At 40.6% G+C, this 18,130-nt stretch overlaps 1 protein-coding gene across 1 annotated transcript in view; it reads right to left on the bottom strand.

Annotated features, from left to right (window-relative positions):
- The window catches only part of ARHGEF26 (Rho guanine nucleotide exchange factor 26), a gene marked incomplete at its 5' end in the record, with an annotated part of 141,428 nt that overhangs the window by 46,125 nt on the left and 77,173 nt on the right, over positions 1 to 18,130 (bottom strand). The window contains 4 exons of the mRNA XM_019532508.1: positions 2,590 to 2,679; positions 6,330 to 6,404; positions 9,532 to 9,661; positions 10,127 to 10,279. Of these exons, the coding sequence (XP_019388053.1) occupies positions 2,590 to 2,679; positions 6,330 to 6,404; positions 9,532 to 9,661; positions 10,127 to 10,279 (448 nt within the window). The remainder of the gene's footprint in view (positions 1 to 2,589; positions 2,680 to 6,329; positions 6,405 to 9,531; positions 9,662 to 10,126; positions 10,280 to 18,130) is intronic.

The following is an 18,130-nucleotide window of genomic DNA, read 5'->3' as shown; positions in this document are numbered from 1 at the left end:
CTTATCTTGCTGGGATCCTATGACCCCAGCTGACTTCCTGCCCTTTGGGCAGGGGGCTGGACTCGATGATCTTCCGAGGTCCCTTCCAGCCCTAGTGTCTATGAAATCTATGAAATCTTTCCATAAAAAACCCTAAATATCTGAGTTAATAAAGTGTAATGGAAGTATGACAAAAACCAGGTTTTTACAAGCCAACTAGCAAACTCTCAAACCACATATAAATTCTAAACTACTAAATTATATGTATGATACGCAAACTGATACACCAGCAAAAAAAATACAGGGAAGTGAAAGAACCGAATTTGCTATTGTTGCCATGAAACTAGTGAGAGTATTTAGTTGGAATATTAATTCAAGAAGAGTCCACACTCTTAAGGGAGAGTTCTTTCTATCTAAATTGAGATCAACAGACCTTTAGTAGGACTTGAGGATAAAGGACAGTTTATTTAACCTTTGTAATTACAAGCAAATATGCATATCTCACTCCTTATTCTATTTTTATTTAAAAATATGTAAATAACTATTATTTGTATGTTTTGAAAAACCTCTCTTCTGAGGCAAACATTTTCTACAGGAGAGAGAGAGAAAGACTCACATTTACTTTTTTTAAAAAATGTAAAACGGTGTATCTTGCCATTGCATTAAGTAGGCTTCTTGGGAAAGAATGCTGACAATGCTAAAAATATGATGTTCCATTAACAAACAATTTTTCATAATCATTTTTAAAGTACAAAGAAAATTCTATTGTTGTCATTATGTGAATGTTTTCAAAATACTGGAAGCCAGATTAACAACATTTGACTAGTATTTTCTCACTATTTTCTGCTATTTACTTGCCAGACCAGTTACGAATTAGACCATAAAATAAGAATATTTTTCTTAAACTAAAAAAAGGAAATATTCAGAAGTTATAACTTCAGCTCTAACAAAAGCAATATATTTTCAAATATAATTATCTTAAGCTCTTTAAAATTAATTAGGGCTTACTACAACACATTGTGGGGGCTAAAGGAGAGTAAAGATCTGTAAACTCAGTACATAGAATCATATCATAGAATCACAGAAGGGACCTTGCAGATCTTCAAGTCCGACCCCCTGCCTGGGCGGGAGAAAAGACTGGACTCAAATGAGTCCAGCCAGGTAGTCACCAAGCCTCTTCTTAAAGATCCCCAAGGGAGGAGCCAGCACCACTTCCCTAGGTAGCTGGTTCCAGCTCCTAGCTGCCCTAACTGCGAAGTAGTTCTTGCGGATGTCTAATCTAAATCTAAACAGCAACGATTTAAGTAAAGATTTTATTGGTCAGAGCTAGCACAACAAAGTTACAGGGAAGTGTACAAGAAACTGCCTAGATGGTGTCTTGTGTTTACCTCTGGGGCTTATTTTAAACTATAGTATACCAGAATCAGCATAGATTCTTTTCATACTGCCTAATCCACATACATGCCAAAACAAGGCAGTATTCAGCATGCACCAGAACAGCAAATATATCAAAACCCTGATAAGGTCTGAAGAATTCAGATTTTTGTAGGCCTATAAAAATAAAGTCCTAGTCCTTATAGTCGCAAAGACAAATTAAAGAGTAAAGGGGATATTTTGTCTTAGTAAAGCCACATAAGCAATGCCTTACTGGTCTAGAAATGTCAGTGTACTAAGTTGGCAAAGTGCCCTCTGCTTTTTACCAGTAAATTCACCCCCAAGAGTGAACCAAATGAACAATGAAAGTGCAGATTTGCCTGTATAACTTGATCTATCCAAGGAATTTCTGAAGCACAGCTATGCCGGACAGTGATCACACCTAGTATAGCCATTCCTTGAGTTCCCCTTACTTGAGAGGTCATCAGTCATCTCAGTAGAACTACCAACCTCCTGTGCAACTAATTGGGGCCAGCTCTGAATTTAGTAGTGCACACAGTACTTCCGTAACATTACATCTTGATTTCAACAGTCTCCCACAGAAAAGGGATGATTCCATAATTAACACATACAGGATGATCCTTACAGAGTTTATCTGCTGCACTCATGCAAATACTACCCACATATTCTGGATTCAAAACAGCTTTTTGGAGCCCCTGAAGTCACTTGCATTCACTACACTGCTATGTGCAGCTTGGGAGAGACCAACCAATGCTCGTTTTGTCTGACCATTAAGAAAGTTGGGGGACAGAAGATGGCCAACAAGTTATCATTTGTATTTACAGCTGTGATATGGTAGAAAGGACAGGGTCTCTGAAACGTAGATGCAGGGTTGGCATTCTAAGTAACTGCAAGGAAATTGGAGTCCATACATCAGTCCTTTTTATTGTTTTATATTTAATATAAAATAAATAAAAGATGTCAATTCAAAAATAGTTTTAGTATAGACAAATGTTCAACTACTAATACAAAGAGACTTTCCATTCTATTTTTTCTATATGGTATTTATTTTTATTTAAATAGATTTTATTTGCCTCAGTAAAAAACTTCAGACTATTTCTATCATTAATATTACTGGGAATTGTTTCATTTAGACTGGTCGTGACTCTATTAAAACTTGAAAAAAGGCCAAAGCTCTGCATGTATTAAATGGATTCATGAATGGAAATATCATACCTTGATTTTAAATTCCAGCTGAGAGTTAATTGTGTACATCATTTCTGTCCTCTCCATTTTCCGAGCACCTTCATTACATAAACGGACCAACTCGAACAAAAATAAAGAAAAATAGTGTTACAATGCATATATATTCAGATGTTGTAATACTGGCATTTCCTTTACAGTATTTCTTCGAGGAAGCAAGAAATTCACAAAGAAGCTGGTATTTTTTGTGTCATGCTTTAAGCCATAGAATTAATTGGATAACACAATGTAGTACAGGTGGTACAAAGTCAGTGGCCTACATAATCTGTAGCTGGTCAGTCCAAGCAGGGGCTCCATGGGAGGGTGCCCCTCTTATTTTGACACACAAATGTGTTCTGTAGTTATGACTCTATTATATGTGCTGTAAGGCTGTGCAAAACACTATCGCTTCATTTCAATGTCTGTTTCGCCATTTCAAAGGAACAGTGTTTTGTTTTGTAGTTTTGTTTCATTCTGAAGCACTGTCCCATTTCATTTTGTTGAAACTGTTTCACTGTTTCGACTCGTTTCAACATTTTGCCCATAAGCTATAATGGGGAATCATGAAAATGCCTAAAATGTTGTCATTTGTTGCCTGATTCAGATGCAAATGGCAGCAATGGTAGCCTCTTTTGGGGGAATGAGGCCTGCCATGTTTCAAGGAGATAGTTGTAGAGGTTTCTCAGAAACTGCACCTCAAATCTTGAAAGCAAAATTTGCCAGCAGTGGCAGCCTCCTGTCATCCGACACACACATCCGGGGACTTGCACTCCTGGGAGGGCTGAGAGGCTGTGCTGGGCTCCTCCCAGGGGTGCAGGCCCCTGGATCTGTGCCAGATGACAGGAGGCTGCCACCTCCACCTGGGACTGGGGCTGGGCGCAGCCCGCACCCAGTGCCGGGGAAGAGAGATGCCACCGCTGGCCCCAGGCAGCAACAGCAGCCTCCTGTCATCTAGGCACAGATCTGGGAGGGCTGCAGAGCTGTGCTGGACTCCTTCCGGGGGTGCAGGCCCCTGGATCTGCACCAGATGACAGGAGAATGCCGATTGGAAAGCAGCGCCGCTCTGCCCACGTCCCCCCACCAGACTGCGCTCTGTGGGGCTGGCAGAGCCAATCGGAGGGCATCCTGGTGACAGGAGGCGGGCAGAGCTTGCACTACCCTCTGATCAGCTCCGCCAGCCCCATGGAGTGCAGTCTGGTGACGGGAGGCGGGGAGAGCCCGCCGAGCTGAGCTACATGGGGGCTGTGGAGCCTGGCTCTCCCCTGTTTCTCACCTCTGATCTGCTTTGAAACTTGAAATTTTTCAAAACTTTCAAAACATTTTGAGTGTCCCCATTTTGTTTTGAAGCTATTTTAATGCTTTTTGTTTCATTTAGATTTCACTATTTCAAGCTCAAAACATGTTGAAACAGCTGCAAAATGAAATACTTGGTGAAATTTTGCACAGGCCTAATATGCTTCCCTTACCATCACAGGCGTGCAGATTTTTTATGGAAGGAAGACACCAAGGTAAATGTTATGGTGCTCTTTTGGAAAGATAAGGAAGTCAGAAACCTTTTTACCCACTGTCAGTGTGCTCACTGTAAGTGAGACTTTAGTTACATTCCTTGGAGAAATTTAAAAGAGGGAAGAATTGAAATGGGAAAAAAAAAAACCACTGCTTAACTCTTTTCATGGAGTTTCCAAGACTCAATGAACACTTCCTTGTTGCTAAGACTTCCCTCTTAGAAGTTAGGAACAGTGTACTCCATTGATTCCCCAAGTTTCCCGGATCCTTCCAGTGATGCAGCAATTTAATGAAAAGCATACCTAATATACTGATAGCTAACAGTGCATATTGTGCTGGAGTTTATTGCTCCTCGGAGCTGAATTTAAACATGCACCCAGGACCACAGCATATTGAGCCAGGTTGGAGTAGTGCCAGGTGGCAGGGGGCCAAGGGGGTCAGCCTACCAGCCCATGGCTGCTCCAATCCAGCTCAATGTGCTGCAGAGGGGCTGGCTGGGGCATGAGAGTCCTCCAGCACAGGGCTAACTGGCAGGCGGCCCCGCACTGAAGCACCCTTGTGCCCCAGCCAGCCCCCTCAGTATCTACACGTGTGCTGCTGTGTGGTAAATAATGCTGTCGCAGGATAGTACTTGAATTTACAAGTACTGAGCTATGGCAGCGTTTATTAGTTTATTGCAACCTAAGGGCAGCATGTGTAGATGCAGGGTCTTTACTGTGGTGTTAGTTAGGCAGCTGCACAGTAAAGATCTTTTGTAGATGTGCCCACTATGACACTTTCTAATGCTTGTCATCAACTTAGTATTGGATAGCTCACTGAAAATCCCCCCACAAATCAATTGAGTCTGGAGAGCCTTCTCCAGAAGGCTAATATGTAGCATCAAAAGCCTAAAAAGGACAAAAGAACCTTCCTACTTCTCCACTAGGAAAATAAAATCATATTTACTTTGCTGTAATTACTGTTGAGGAAGGTTAGAAAGTCAGGCTGCTATATTTTTATCACATTGTATATAAGACAGAAGCCAAGCAGTTACTACCAGGCAATAAATTTATTACAACAGGTTAGTCATTTGGAAGAGCTGAGGGTATAGGGTTGGGGAAACAAAACTTGAAAATGTGTTCCACAGAAGGGTTTTTCAATGTATCAGAAATAAAATCATGCTTATTGAGGAGATTTCAGCAGTATCCAGACAGAAGAATATGAACTGTATCAATCAGGCAGATTCCCCTGCCTCGTGTCTTCCAGTTTGAATACAGTGTATGCCATATAACATTTCCACAGAAAAATACAACAGTGTCGGCAATAGCATTAGGTTAATGTCTGAATTCAGGATTTTTTCTTAAAAAATAGAGAAAACATGATTTAAATGTAAACCTAGCTCTGTCAGTAGTCACTGATAGATTTCCGCATTTGGAATTTTCATCTTTTATTACCCTTCATCTTTAACAGAAAAAAATAACATTTCCCATATGTAAATAATGTAAATAAGGTAAAGCAGACCAGAATCCACAGGGCTTAATGCAATTACTAGCCCTAACAGGTGAAGAACCTTATTTCTAATAGGAGTATGTGAATTCAACCAATGTAACTATCATTTATTGAAAGTTCAGTTTTCCAAATTCTGAGATACTAATCCCCATCATTTGTGTCTCAAAGTACCTTGCTTTTCCAATAGCTATATTTCTCCAGTAGCAATGGAGTTTTCATTTGGAATTTGGAAGCTGCTACCAAAATACGCTACTGAAATCTAGTCATACAGCGTTAACAGGAGCATACTGGAGGTTATCATAAGATCAACTGTGGTCAATATTTACAACCTACGCATGGAATTTCTTTTGTTTTCAGTACTCAATAAAGAAGTTCTTGCTCCAGAATGACAAGGGAATGTCGATGCATCTCTCTCAGACTGACAAACAGGAATTGTTTCATTTTATTTAAAAAAAACAATCCTTTAATTTTCTTGAAGATCCAGTTCATGGCGGTTTCCCTGATATAAGTATACTCTGTCATACCTTTTATCCCTTCTTTGGATAATGAACAATAAAAATGCACAACCAAAGCAAGTAATAAAGGGAAAACTACATAGATATCAAGTAAACCACTTATTGTTCAGAAAAAGAAAAGTGACTCCCTCTCATACTGGAATGATAAATTGACTACACAGCTGGGGAAAAGAAGAAGAAAACCAGATGTGGGTATGGAGCAGGATTGAGTTTTTAAAAACCTACCTTGCTTACTTCTTTCAAAGCTTGTTTGCAGTCCTCATATTTTGGTGAGTCTTTGGGGGTTTTCTGACAAATAGTCTGAAAGAAAGAATTAGACTTTTCAGGAATCTGAACACTTCAGACTGTTACATCTAAAATGCAATTACAGAATGAAGATGCACCTGTGAGATTAACCCTGAAGGTGCTCTGTCCTACACCTGAATGCACCTTCTCATTTACCAGACCTCATCTGTGTACTTAAGGGGACACCCACAGAGATGCCCTTCAGGGAGTGTAGCATATCTTTTCCCTTGCATGCCAGTCTCAATCTGTGGTCCCCTGCAAGGAAAGAGGCAAGCCATAGTCTCCTAAGCATTTTGGAATGCTACAGAACCTGCACTCCATTTTAATTGTGCCTGTGGCTTATGCAGACCATGCAAAAAGGGGGATAAAGGAGACTCCTTTTGCCCTTTACCCTTCCATGTAAAACCTGGCATAATCTGGTTCTTAATGTTTCAATTTATTGCTGAACATTTGCTGCAAGTTTTCTAATGGAAACCCAATGATTTTCAAACTGTGTTCTGAGGGATCCTGGGGTTCTAGATCATAAGAGGTTCCACAAAGAGAAGGGGTAATAGCAGAGTGGGCAAAGAAGAGATGAACCTCTTTTGCAAGATTGGGTTGCCCAGCTCCATGCCAGCTCTTTAAGATAGGGGAAGGGGTTCCACAGCAGAATAAGTAATATTAAAGGTGATGGCTAGACGATGATATTAGAAATTTGCTTTTAGAAACTGGCTTGCATTAGGATGATGGTCCAGAGGTAATGGCAAGGGTTAATTGGTTTCTAAAGTCTACAGTGAATATTCAGGTTCTCAGCATGTTAGAATCCAAGGGTCCAAAGCTAGCAGACAGACAGGCACATACATCCGGGGACACTGAGAACATGCATCAGTAAAACAAGCACTTTGCTCCCTTAGAGCCATAATAAGATAGGAACATGTACAATTTTCATCAGGTCCCAATGACCCACTGTAACTTGGTGAGATATCCTGACCAAATTAGGAGACCAGAAATTACCAAATTAAGGTACCAATAAATTATCAAATTCAGATATATGTATGTCATATGTTTAAAGAAACAAGGGGTAAGGCTGACAGGGCAAAACATGGACAGCATTATGGCCACAGGAAAACCAATCAATGGTACCCAGAAATGAAGAATCATCAGGAGAAAAAGAAACAAAAGGAGGAAACTTTGGGGCAATCATTTGGATGAGACATCCACTCCCCAACCTCCAAGGCTGCTGACATCATGATTCAAGCAAGAACCACGAGGTGGCATTCATGTCCCAGCCACACATACTATCTTGCGAAACCCTAGGGCTGGTAAATAAGTAGAATGTGCTCTTATTTTGCTTACTTTGCTTGCAGTAATCTTACTTGCTAACTGTGTATCAATAAAATTCACCTATTATCAAATGGAAGGGGTCGTGATTGGTTTCATTCAGAAAAGCTGTGCTCACCTGGAACAAAGTATCAGGTCCAGTGCGAACAAAAGGGTTCTGTGATGTTATGAAGTTTGAAAAGCACAGGTCTAACCGTATGAAGTTAGTGTTTGCAATGGGCTGCTATACCTTCTCCCTCTCTGGAAACTATCTACTGGGAACATACTACCAACTGCTCTCTGTGCTGTACTGTTACGAGCACTGACAGCAGTAAGAAAACACAGAAAATGTAGAAATGGTCTTAAAAAAAAAATCTGAAAGAGCATCAAGGGAACCATAGAATCGAACAATCCACAAAGTAACAAGAGATTAATTTGATCAATGTATTAAACATGACAGTTTCACATACTGGAAAAGTTTACTTTCACTAGTTGGAACAAACATCTGGCATTAAGTATTCCTAATGAAGAAGGGGCTAAATTATATTTTTTTTCTTGGAGTAATGCATATATTGCAATACCTGCAGTATGAACCCAGCAAAATTGTGTTTTTGGTCTGAATATAATAAGGGAATCATCTTTCCTGTATTACAGCTAGAGTGAAATGAAAAATTACTGTAAAGAAAAAAAATTAACATAAAGTGTAGAAATCCATCTCCCAAGGCATGGACAACAACTGTTATATTCTAATTGTTATGTATGGACAGGTTGGGTGCAATACAAATGTAGCAAAGGCCTCCATGTTTAACCCATTCTGAAATGGCTCCAAAACTGTGTTAATACGCCAGAAAAAAAGTCTTCACATTTTTCATATTATTTTTCTTAAATTATCTGAAACAACAAAAATGGAATATCTTAAGTTTAGAGAGAAAGGGAAAATACTGGGTGGGTGATGGATTCTTTTTTTTAAACACAGGGATTTATGGCACAATAGAGCATGATTAGAGACCTGAAATATATAAACTTTCTACTACTATCACCTGAAGGACCACTCCAAGCAGTCACTGTAAAATACGGAATATATGCTCCGGGTTATTACAGAATTCCTAACTGAAGATTAATCTTGTCTTTGTATGTTCTGATCTGGATCCTATTAAAGGTAGAATTCAAGTACTGACTTTAATTCACACCAATGGCAATGGTCCAGATCATAATTGACTTCTGGCATCCATACAGAAATGCTAAAAACCTCATGAGTACAGATGTTTTCCTCAAATTTCCATCTCTACTTCCTGACTCTTCCAATCAATATTACGACCTTCTGGGAGGTGGCATCCACAGGTTACTATATCGGTTTCTGGCTAAATATGCCGATGATATTACCCTGTAGCAGCTGCCTCACTGAGTGTACAGAACCTATTACTAGATGTCTTAGCTAAAAGTCAGATTGTGATCTTCCTGCCCCTTAATTAACAGGTTCACTGAGAACATTCCTGTGAGTAACAGCTTATCAGTGTAAGTGGATGGGGTTGAAGCCTAGAAATGAAACCGTCTCTGAACCCGCAAAGTAGCAAGTCTATGTTTTTTGAACTGAAGGACCATAGCTCTAGTTGTAGTTCCATATATGTGTTTTCTCTGGTACCTGCATCCAGATTTAACCACAATTTTATACCACAAATTTTACAATTGCTATTTTGTTGGTGACAGACCAGTTTATTCAGCTAGTGGCCCAGTCTAAATAAGCTACATTTAAGAGGTAGAAATGGTCCAGAACTGAAAAAGTAGAGATCGTTGACTTTCTAAGTATATAAAATATGAGAAGAAAGAGTAACTCTGTTCTCACATCCATCAGTAATGGAAGGCGTGTAACCCTCTGCATTGGGAGAATGAGGAAAGAGATCATCGGTAAATTCCTGCAGTCTTCATGGGATTCGATCCGTGACAGCACTTCTTTGAATGTTGGATTTGTAGCTCTGTAGAAAAAGAAGGGGTTTTTTTTGTTTCTTTTTTTCAAAGATGAGTATTTTAACAAAAATGTGTTTTCTTTTCTTTTCAAATAAACAGTGATGTCATTAATCTGAGGAATAGTGGCTTGTGAGGAATCATATTCTTTTAGTACTCAAAACAGTTTATTTAGGAATATGATATAGAACAGTTTAGTTAGAAACATGAATGCTATACATATAACGCAATGTATGACAAAAAAAAATTGGGAAAACTTATCAATGGGAACAGAATTCTACACATGATCACAAGAAGATTGTGCTATACAGCCAGACATATTTTTTACCCTTAATTTCTTCTGTGGAATTTGAACATGTGCTTTTAGATAAGCACATGCTTACATTCTTTGCTGCACTGGTTCCTATATGGGCTGTTGACTCCTACTATTAAGGGGATGATTTTACATCCTGACATTCAAAGCATAAATTTCTTACAATAGTTTCTGGAGTGTTCGCTGCTGATAGACCTCATTAGTGCAATATTTCACATATGGGTCAAAGGTTGATGTTGTATGCTTTTCAACTATGTCACTGATGTCATCTATGAAGATGTTGTTCTGATGCCTCATTTCAAGTTCTTTAAAGAACCTGAAAAAGAAAAATAAATGATTTGGCAAATGATAATTTTGGCAAACATATTCTCAAAGATGGGTGCAGTGGCAGAGTGGGTAAGGTGCATCTCTATGGCTTCTGACATGTGGGATCAAGTTCTCATCTGGACTTGTACCAAAGGTCCCCCTCAGTTGCCCCAGTGACAGATGGTATCTAGTTATTCAAAGACAGGAGTCAAAGGTGGTCAGATATGATGCTAACTACATCAGTCTCATGAATGTTACAGGTTCCAGAAACTGATGTGCCTCCAGCACACTAGCTCAGTAGGCCTCTAGGCTTAGGGTAACTTTTGACTAGACTTGGTTTCACAATGGCCATGCAAAAGTTTTGCTTGACATGACATGAGATCATTTAACAAAGTTATTCTCCAAAAAAATTCAAGAAACCAGGGACAAAGCTGAGAAGTTTGAGACTTCTGAGGTAGAAATGGGTTAATGGATATAAACCCATTATCCTTTTGATTTGATTACTTATGTACCTCTTGCACATTAAAGTGCAAAGAAATGGCAATGTAGCTGGACAGACTCTAAAAAAATTGATAATGGTCAAACTACCGTTTCACAAATTAACAACCATCTAGAACGAACAGGACTAAACACCAGTTGAAACTATAGTGTAGGCAAAGACACTACACTTAATGAACTTTAAGCATGCAGAAAACTTTCCAGCTCTAACAGAACAGACATTCGTGACACACAAAGCATTTTTAAAATGGCAGATCCCGCTCTAAGTTAAACCTGGGTGGATGTGTACTAACCTAAACACTTCCTGCTAGAATGCTTTATCGAACATCTGGCCAGACCCCGCCAAGAGCTAACTGAGAGTGCAATTGCTGCCATCCCAGGCAGTGACAGCCTCTGATCCCAGCCCTTCGAGCAGCCTGGCAGGGGGGTGGGGAAAGGGGAGTTTCTGCCCCTGCAGGTGCCCCAGTTGTGGGGGGTACTGTGTGGGAAGGGCTCCAGCGTCTCCCTCATCACAGCACCCTGGCCAGGGCTATTGTTGGGGAAGGGCTCTGGGTTCCCTCCACCGCAGCAGCTCTGGCTGGGCAGTGATACATTAGGACATAGACCCCAGAGCTCTTCCCTGCAGCAGCCCTGTCCAGGCCATGACACTCTGCAGCTGCTATCTGCAGCTGTCAAGAGGCTGGGTAGAGGGAAGGGAGCCCCTCCGTGCAGACTCAGTCAGCACTCTCCAGGCCCCAGCCAGTTGGGGCAGCCTTCATGATGGTGCCTGCTCCTTTTCTCCCCACCTTCCCCTCAGCCACTGCTGACAGTCACCAGCAGGAGGGGAGAGGGGGGCAGGGCTGGAGTGAGGGGCTGGTCTGGCAACCTCCTGGGAGGCATATGAGAGTGCCCCCAGCAGCCAGTGTGGCTAGGGTATGAGCCCCTCACCAAATAGCAAACGTCTCCTCAGCTGGCTCCTGCTCTGACTTACCATACTTTGAGTAAAATGTGGTAAGAGTGCTTCCACAGGGGCTTTTGGAACATCTGTATGTAGTCATATTTTCACTGACGTGGTTTAAAAACTAACTAAAACAACTTAAACATGACGAAAGAATCTTTTCCCCTTGTCATAGAGGAAGTCAAGTAGCATAGCTACAATGAAAATTGGAAAACCTCTCATAGGCTTGAAGATGAATTGCAAAATTCAGATTAAAATTAAAGTAAACTGTACACTGATATGCTGAGAGACTCAGAGAACAGGAGGCATTTTCACTGCCCCTAAACAGTCCACAGGTCATTTTACCATTAAATCAACATTATAAGCAAGACATTTAAGACAAGAAGAAAAAAGCAAGCCTGATCTTTCAGTAAAATTGTGTCTGGACATTTTATGTAATAGTTTGGGATATCCACAATTATCAAGGCATTATTTTTAAGCAATCCTAACACAAAAAAGTGAAATTGACATCAAAATGTTGATCAGATTTTATTAAAAGTTTCATTAGATGATCAATGATCTGGTCAAAACATATGAGGAAGTGGAAATGGGGCCAATCTTTAAAATGTATTACTCTAATCAATGGCAAAGCTTTTGAAGGATAATGTATTTGGCATTTTCTCTAATATAGTTAGTTCTTACCTGGTAGTAGAGCTACAATAACTACAGTGGTTACAGTGACACTTCTCCAGTTCTAAGAAGCATGACACCTCTGCAATTCCTCTAGTGTCACTCCTGCTTTGTTTGATGCATGAGATGCCACAGGCTGCCATTGATTTATTTACATTAAATACTGCTTAGATGATTTGGCAAAGTGTATCGACTGGAAAAGAACACCAAGCTGAAAACAAATGTCATACTTGATATATGTATTTTGCAGTTGTTGTTCTTTTCCAACACACACACACACACACTTTCACACTGAAGTATTAAAGCTGGTCTTAAAGTATTAAAGATGGTTGGTCTCAAATTTCTCTGGGGCTCTTCAGATTTATATTAACCAGATAGGGGAACAGCTTGCAAGCTATGTTGTCTATTAATATTTTTATGATGAATAATAACATTCAGGTTTAAAATACTGACCAGCACAACTTGCAGGCAATGACTGGAAACCATTTCTACTCTGCTCAGCTCAGGCAAGTTTCATAGCTCTAAGAAATTCTTAGCACTTAATGTTGGTTTGCTGAAAATGTATTTGACCATGTGGGCTAGAAAATCCACTTTTAAAATTTATCAGGTGATTTGTCAGGTGTTATGTTGGTCATCAAATAGTGTAGCTCCTTCAGGGAACGGTAAAAGATACAGGTTAGGAGTGTTTTATGAACAGAGAAAGAAATCATGCTGAAAGACTCCCTACCTTTAGGGCCAGTAGGTACTTTTACATCCAGCATTATGAATATCATAAATTGAGATCTGGACCAGGGGGGTTCTTATTGTGCATCCAGCTTACTTTTATTATAATGAAACCGGCGATGTCACTAAATCAGTTTACTACATTTTTTTTACAGGTGGTGCTACGTTTAAAGATTAGTTCTCATAAGTCAAAAGTGTTTATTCCCATAAACTAGACCCAAGCTGGATCTGGCCTTTTGTTCAATATCAGAAGGATTTATTAAAGTGTTTTTAATTTCTTTGTCTTTGACTTTTCTGACTAAACTTGGATCCCGATTAAAAGTTAAACAAGACCACAAGAGGGTTTGATTCTTTCCTCCTATCATTGCTTCTTAAAATAAATCACCAATTTGTTAATAGTCTAATGCAAGGCCAGACTGCTATTTTCCTGCAAGCCATACAAAACCGATTTAGAAAATGTAACTTTATTTTTTTTTCTTTTCTTTTCAATCCAGGGAAGACCAGATTAAGCTTCGATCAGTTATACCTCTCCATTGACAAAAACAGTCTCTCTCCATATGTTTGTGACTGTGGCTCTTGTTGAAGGCATTCAGTTGCTAAGGGCTTTCATCACTAACCTTCAGTTAAACATTAATCAAGAACAGTGTTTTGATATTTACTCTGCCAGTCTGCTAATCTGGACAGCTTTAACCACTGACTGTCCAAAATGCCTTAAGACATGTAAGTTAATTTATGTAATTTATATGAATGTCATAGTTTGTGGCTTAATTATGCTTCATGTACACAGGCAAAACATTCATTAACTTCAGCAGAAGTTTAGTATAAATTAAAAAGACTCAAGATAACAGCTACAAACCAACCCATTAAATCTAAGTGGACCATTCTTCTCAAATTCACTGCAAAAAGTTACTGAATAGGACTTAAGATATTGGACAAATGGACATGCATTTACATGCATACTTAGGCCTTCTAATGAAGATATTCTAGGCCTGGGCTTATGTCACACTGGAACATAATTCCCATTTCTCTGACAGTGATAAGATATACTTCTGTTTCTTCAGGTGCTTTGGATTATAGGGCTCTCTAGAGGTAGAACTGCTGTATTCAATACATGCTTGCTTTAGAGAAAGGACTTTTGCCCATCCCCACTCTTCAGTTTGACAGTAGCTGCCTACTCCCCCTGCCCTGGCTGGTGCCTGGCCATGCCCCCTCCACTCCACCAGGGAGGAGACAGCCTTGGAGGGTGTCTCTCTTCCCTCTCCTTTGGCAGTGGCTAGCGGGCATGCCCTAGTACCTCTGGCTTCCGACTTGAGCCACTGCAGGCATGTGGCTGTATTACCCGATTTAACAGAAAATGTCTGTCCAACTATTAATCAGTTTAAGCTGTGCAGCTTAGACTAACCTGCAAAGATTGATCAATTCAGGCTCAAGCTTTTTGAATGTCTGTCCCTAGCCCATATGACAGGACTGCTCAAAACCTTTCAATGATCTTTTCTGTTCTCATATCATTTTGTGTCCTCTAACTCTTCATTCCATGAGCTAGGAGAAACAGATTTACTTGCATGGAGAGACTTGGGAAACTTTTTAGTATCTCAACCTTTCTTTATCAGTTTTCCAGCAAATACAAATTATTCTTTGCTTCCAGCTCCCCCCTGCTATCAAAAAAAAATTCAAAACTTTTAATTAAAATGATTCCCTCTCCCCAATATTTCTACCTCAGGTTCTTAATGTTGGACTTCTATTGCTTCCCACCAGGGACATGGGTTGGAATCTTGTTTTAACATGCTAATTCCTTCCACATACAGTTTACGAATATGGCAGGGGGTGTTCCTTCCCCTTTTCCCACTTTTGTACAAATTTCTGGCAACATCTGATCCTAGACAGTGGAGCTATGCTGGTTTAGACTGACAGTTACGTACATGGTTCCAACCTCACATGTTAATTTTTATTAGGACAGAAGGGATATTGGAAATTTACTTTTTATTTATAGCACATAACCACAAGTGTCCCATAGTTCCTAGAGTTACTCCATATTTAAAACAGCATAAGGATCAAAATCTATCATCATGCCATGTAATGGAGCATTCAACATATTCAAATTTAACCATCTAAGAATTAAAGCATGCTGCAATGTTACAAAGATAGCTAATACTTTCTCTTTATTATCACTGTATGTCTTATGCAGCAAGGCATGCAAAGGACTTCAAAATAATTTAAATTTTAAATACCTGTGAAATACCTCAAGCAATCAGGACTCATAGTAGATATGATATCTTTCATTAGACCAACAAGATTTTTGCAAAACAAACAAACAAACCAAAAAATTAATTGCAAGTTTTTGGACACAAACACCCTTCATCAGGCATTGGAGAAAAGATTGTAAAAGTTCTCCTGGGTAAAAATGAAAGTTCATATTTGTGGCAGGACATGACCTAGGGGTGCCGTGAACTCCCCTAGTGCCCCCTTACCGTGCCAAATCAGTTTCAAATGCACCTTCATTATCTCGCCTGCCACATCTTTGATGGTAATATTGTTAAAGGGAGGCTGCCTTTTTACCCTTTGGCATGGTACCTTGAGATGTCCCAGTCCGTACCCTGCCTAGTTGCCCCGGTGCACTCCAGCCTCAGGGGCTATGCATAGGCCCTACAGTCACCCGGGCCCTCACGGGCTCTCTGCCTCGTCTCTGCTGCCTGTGCCCTCACAGACACTCCCTGGCCTGTCTCAACTGTCTGCCTGTGCCCTCATGGGCGCCCCCTAGCTTCCCTCACAGCTCTCGTCCGCACCGGGGCCTGTCTCCCGTGCTCTCCCCCGCACTGGGGCCTTGCCTCGCAATTCCTACAATCAAGGCTCAAGTGGCCGTAGCCGTGCCTGGCCCCCAGACCCCCTTCTCAGGTCTTGCGCCCCACTGGGGCTTCTTGCCTGCGCCTGCGCTGGGGCTTTTCACTCACAATACTGTCCACACTGTGGCCGGGGTCGATAGACCCCAAAACGCGGCACCCTCTCCGGCGCCAGGAACCCCCACGCTACTGGGGAGTTCCTATGAGGCCTCTTCCAACCCCTACAGCCTCACCCGGTCCTCTGGTCTTACACAACTACAAAACAGAAAACTCACACTCCTGTATTACAACATAAATTCCAAGCCATTCATATCCCTACCAGGGTTTCTTCCACCCAGTATCATCAAGCAGACACTGCTCAAGCCATCAGGCTTCTCTGCTCTGCCTACTCCCAGCAGAGCTTCCTCTTCCTCAGCTGCCAGAGAGGAACTGAACACCTGGTCTCAACCTGGCTTGTTTATATAGGCCAGGCCAGGCCCTGCCCCCTTCTGGTCAGCTGACCAAACTGGTTGTCTCGGCAACTCATACCTGTACTGCCCTGGTGACTGACAGTTCAGCCTCCCCCTTCTCACCACTAGGGGTTTCTCACAGGTTGCTGCCAATTTAGGCGCAGGGCGCTTAAGTGCCCTGTGACAATATTTCATAGGATTTCACAGAGGAGTCAATACATGGAAAACTCCTTTGGGCACTCAGTTCGTAGCTGGTCTGGAGTCTCTCACCTCTATGTGAGGTTCTGTGATGATGCAAATTACCTTGAAACAAAGGCAGGGGCAGTGTCTCAGGTTTCAGGTGGTCACAGTTGCTTCCTGCTTGAGAAAATATGAAGATTTCATTTAAAAAACCTGGATACCTGACAGATGGAAGATACTGAATTTTAACCAATTTTTTAAGTCCTGATTGTTATAAGTCCTGATTGCTTCTTCCTCTAGACCAATATGGCTACAACCTGGAAACCTGTGAAATACCTCAAAATACCTGTGAAGTATTATTCATACTTTACAGATCTGGAAAATGAAACAACAGGTTACTAAAGGAAAGAAAGGCTAGCAACAGAGGTTGTATTTATCCCTGGACAAATTGTGCCTGTGTTTATCCTAAAACAATAATATCCTAGGATTAATGTGCACATTCATCACTTTTATAATCAGGGTTTAATGAGTGGCTGAATGCACTGCTACTTTTAGGCCATTGATCCAGCAATGCAATTCCTGGATAATTGTACAGATGTATTTTACAATATTATGGGATAAACTGTTACTACCTTTTAAATGGGAAACTTTTTAGGATTTATCCCAGGACAATGGGCATGGACATCTGTATATTTGGTTTGTCCGGGAATAATAGAGAGAGAAAATGTGTCTCAAATTCACTTGCTCATTCTATCCCTTTCAGTTATAGCATTTACGCATTGCTCACAAAGTGTTAAATTAATAAATACTACACCAAAATGCTTTAGGGGAACCCTGTGGCCATCATGGGGATGTTAAGTTCTTTGTCTTCAGCCCAATGGCAATATAACAAAAAGGAATGCAATCAGAAACCCAACAGCAACACTAATTTGGCTTTTAACAAAGTGTGTAGGAGTCACGTTAACTATTGTAAAAGGCTTGCCAATGTGCAAGATTAAAAAACCCCAAGAAATATAAAGGAAGTAACTGCATTTCATTAGTTATTTAGCCAAAATATAAATACATTTAAAACATATTTTGCTTTCCTGATGTCAACATAGATAAAATAAGGGTCTCATTTTTATTCTATGTTTCTCACTGACCATTCTGGCAAATTAATAAACAGAATTTAAAATATATAACAAATAAACATACTTATAAAGAACACCACATTTGGGCAATGACCAGAAAAAATGCTGAATGTTAAAAATGGAAGCTTGTAAAATAAGAAATTGAGAGTAGCAAAGTATCTTGGGAGTCCAAGAAAAGTGGTTGCTCCTCAAGGGGGCGATCCTCAATGCACAAGCTAAGTCTATTCCATCTCGGAGGAAAGGCAGCAAGAGGGCACAACAGCCCCCTAGCTCTCCAGGGATCTAGCAGACCTCCTGAGGCTAAAAAGAAAGGCCTACAAAGGATGGAGGACGGGATTCATCTCCAAGGAGGATTATTCTGCACTGGTCCAGTCCTGCAGGGAGCAAACCAGGAAAGCCAAGGCTGCAACTGAACTCCAACTAGCTTCAAGCATCAAG

Source organism: Crocodylus porosus, unplaced genomic scaffold (assembly GCF_001723895.1).
Source record: "Crocodylus porosus isolate Cpor-Errol unplaced genomic scaffold, CroPor_comp1, whole genome shotgun sequence".
NCBI classification, from domain to species: Eukaryota; Metazoa; Chordata; order Crocodylia; family Crocodylidae; genus Crocodylus; species Crocodylus porosus.
Note: the sequence above shows the minus strand (reverse complement) of the source record. Positions and strands in the feature narration are given on the sequence as shown.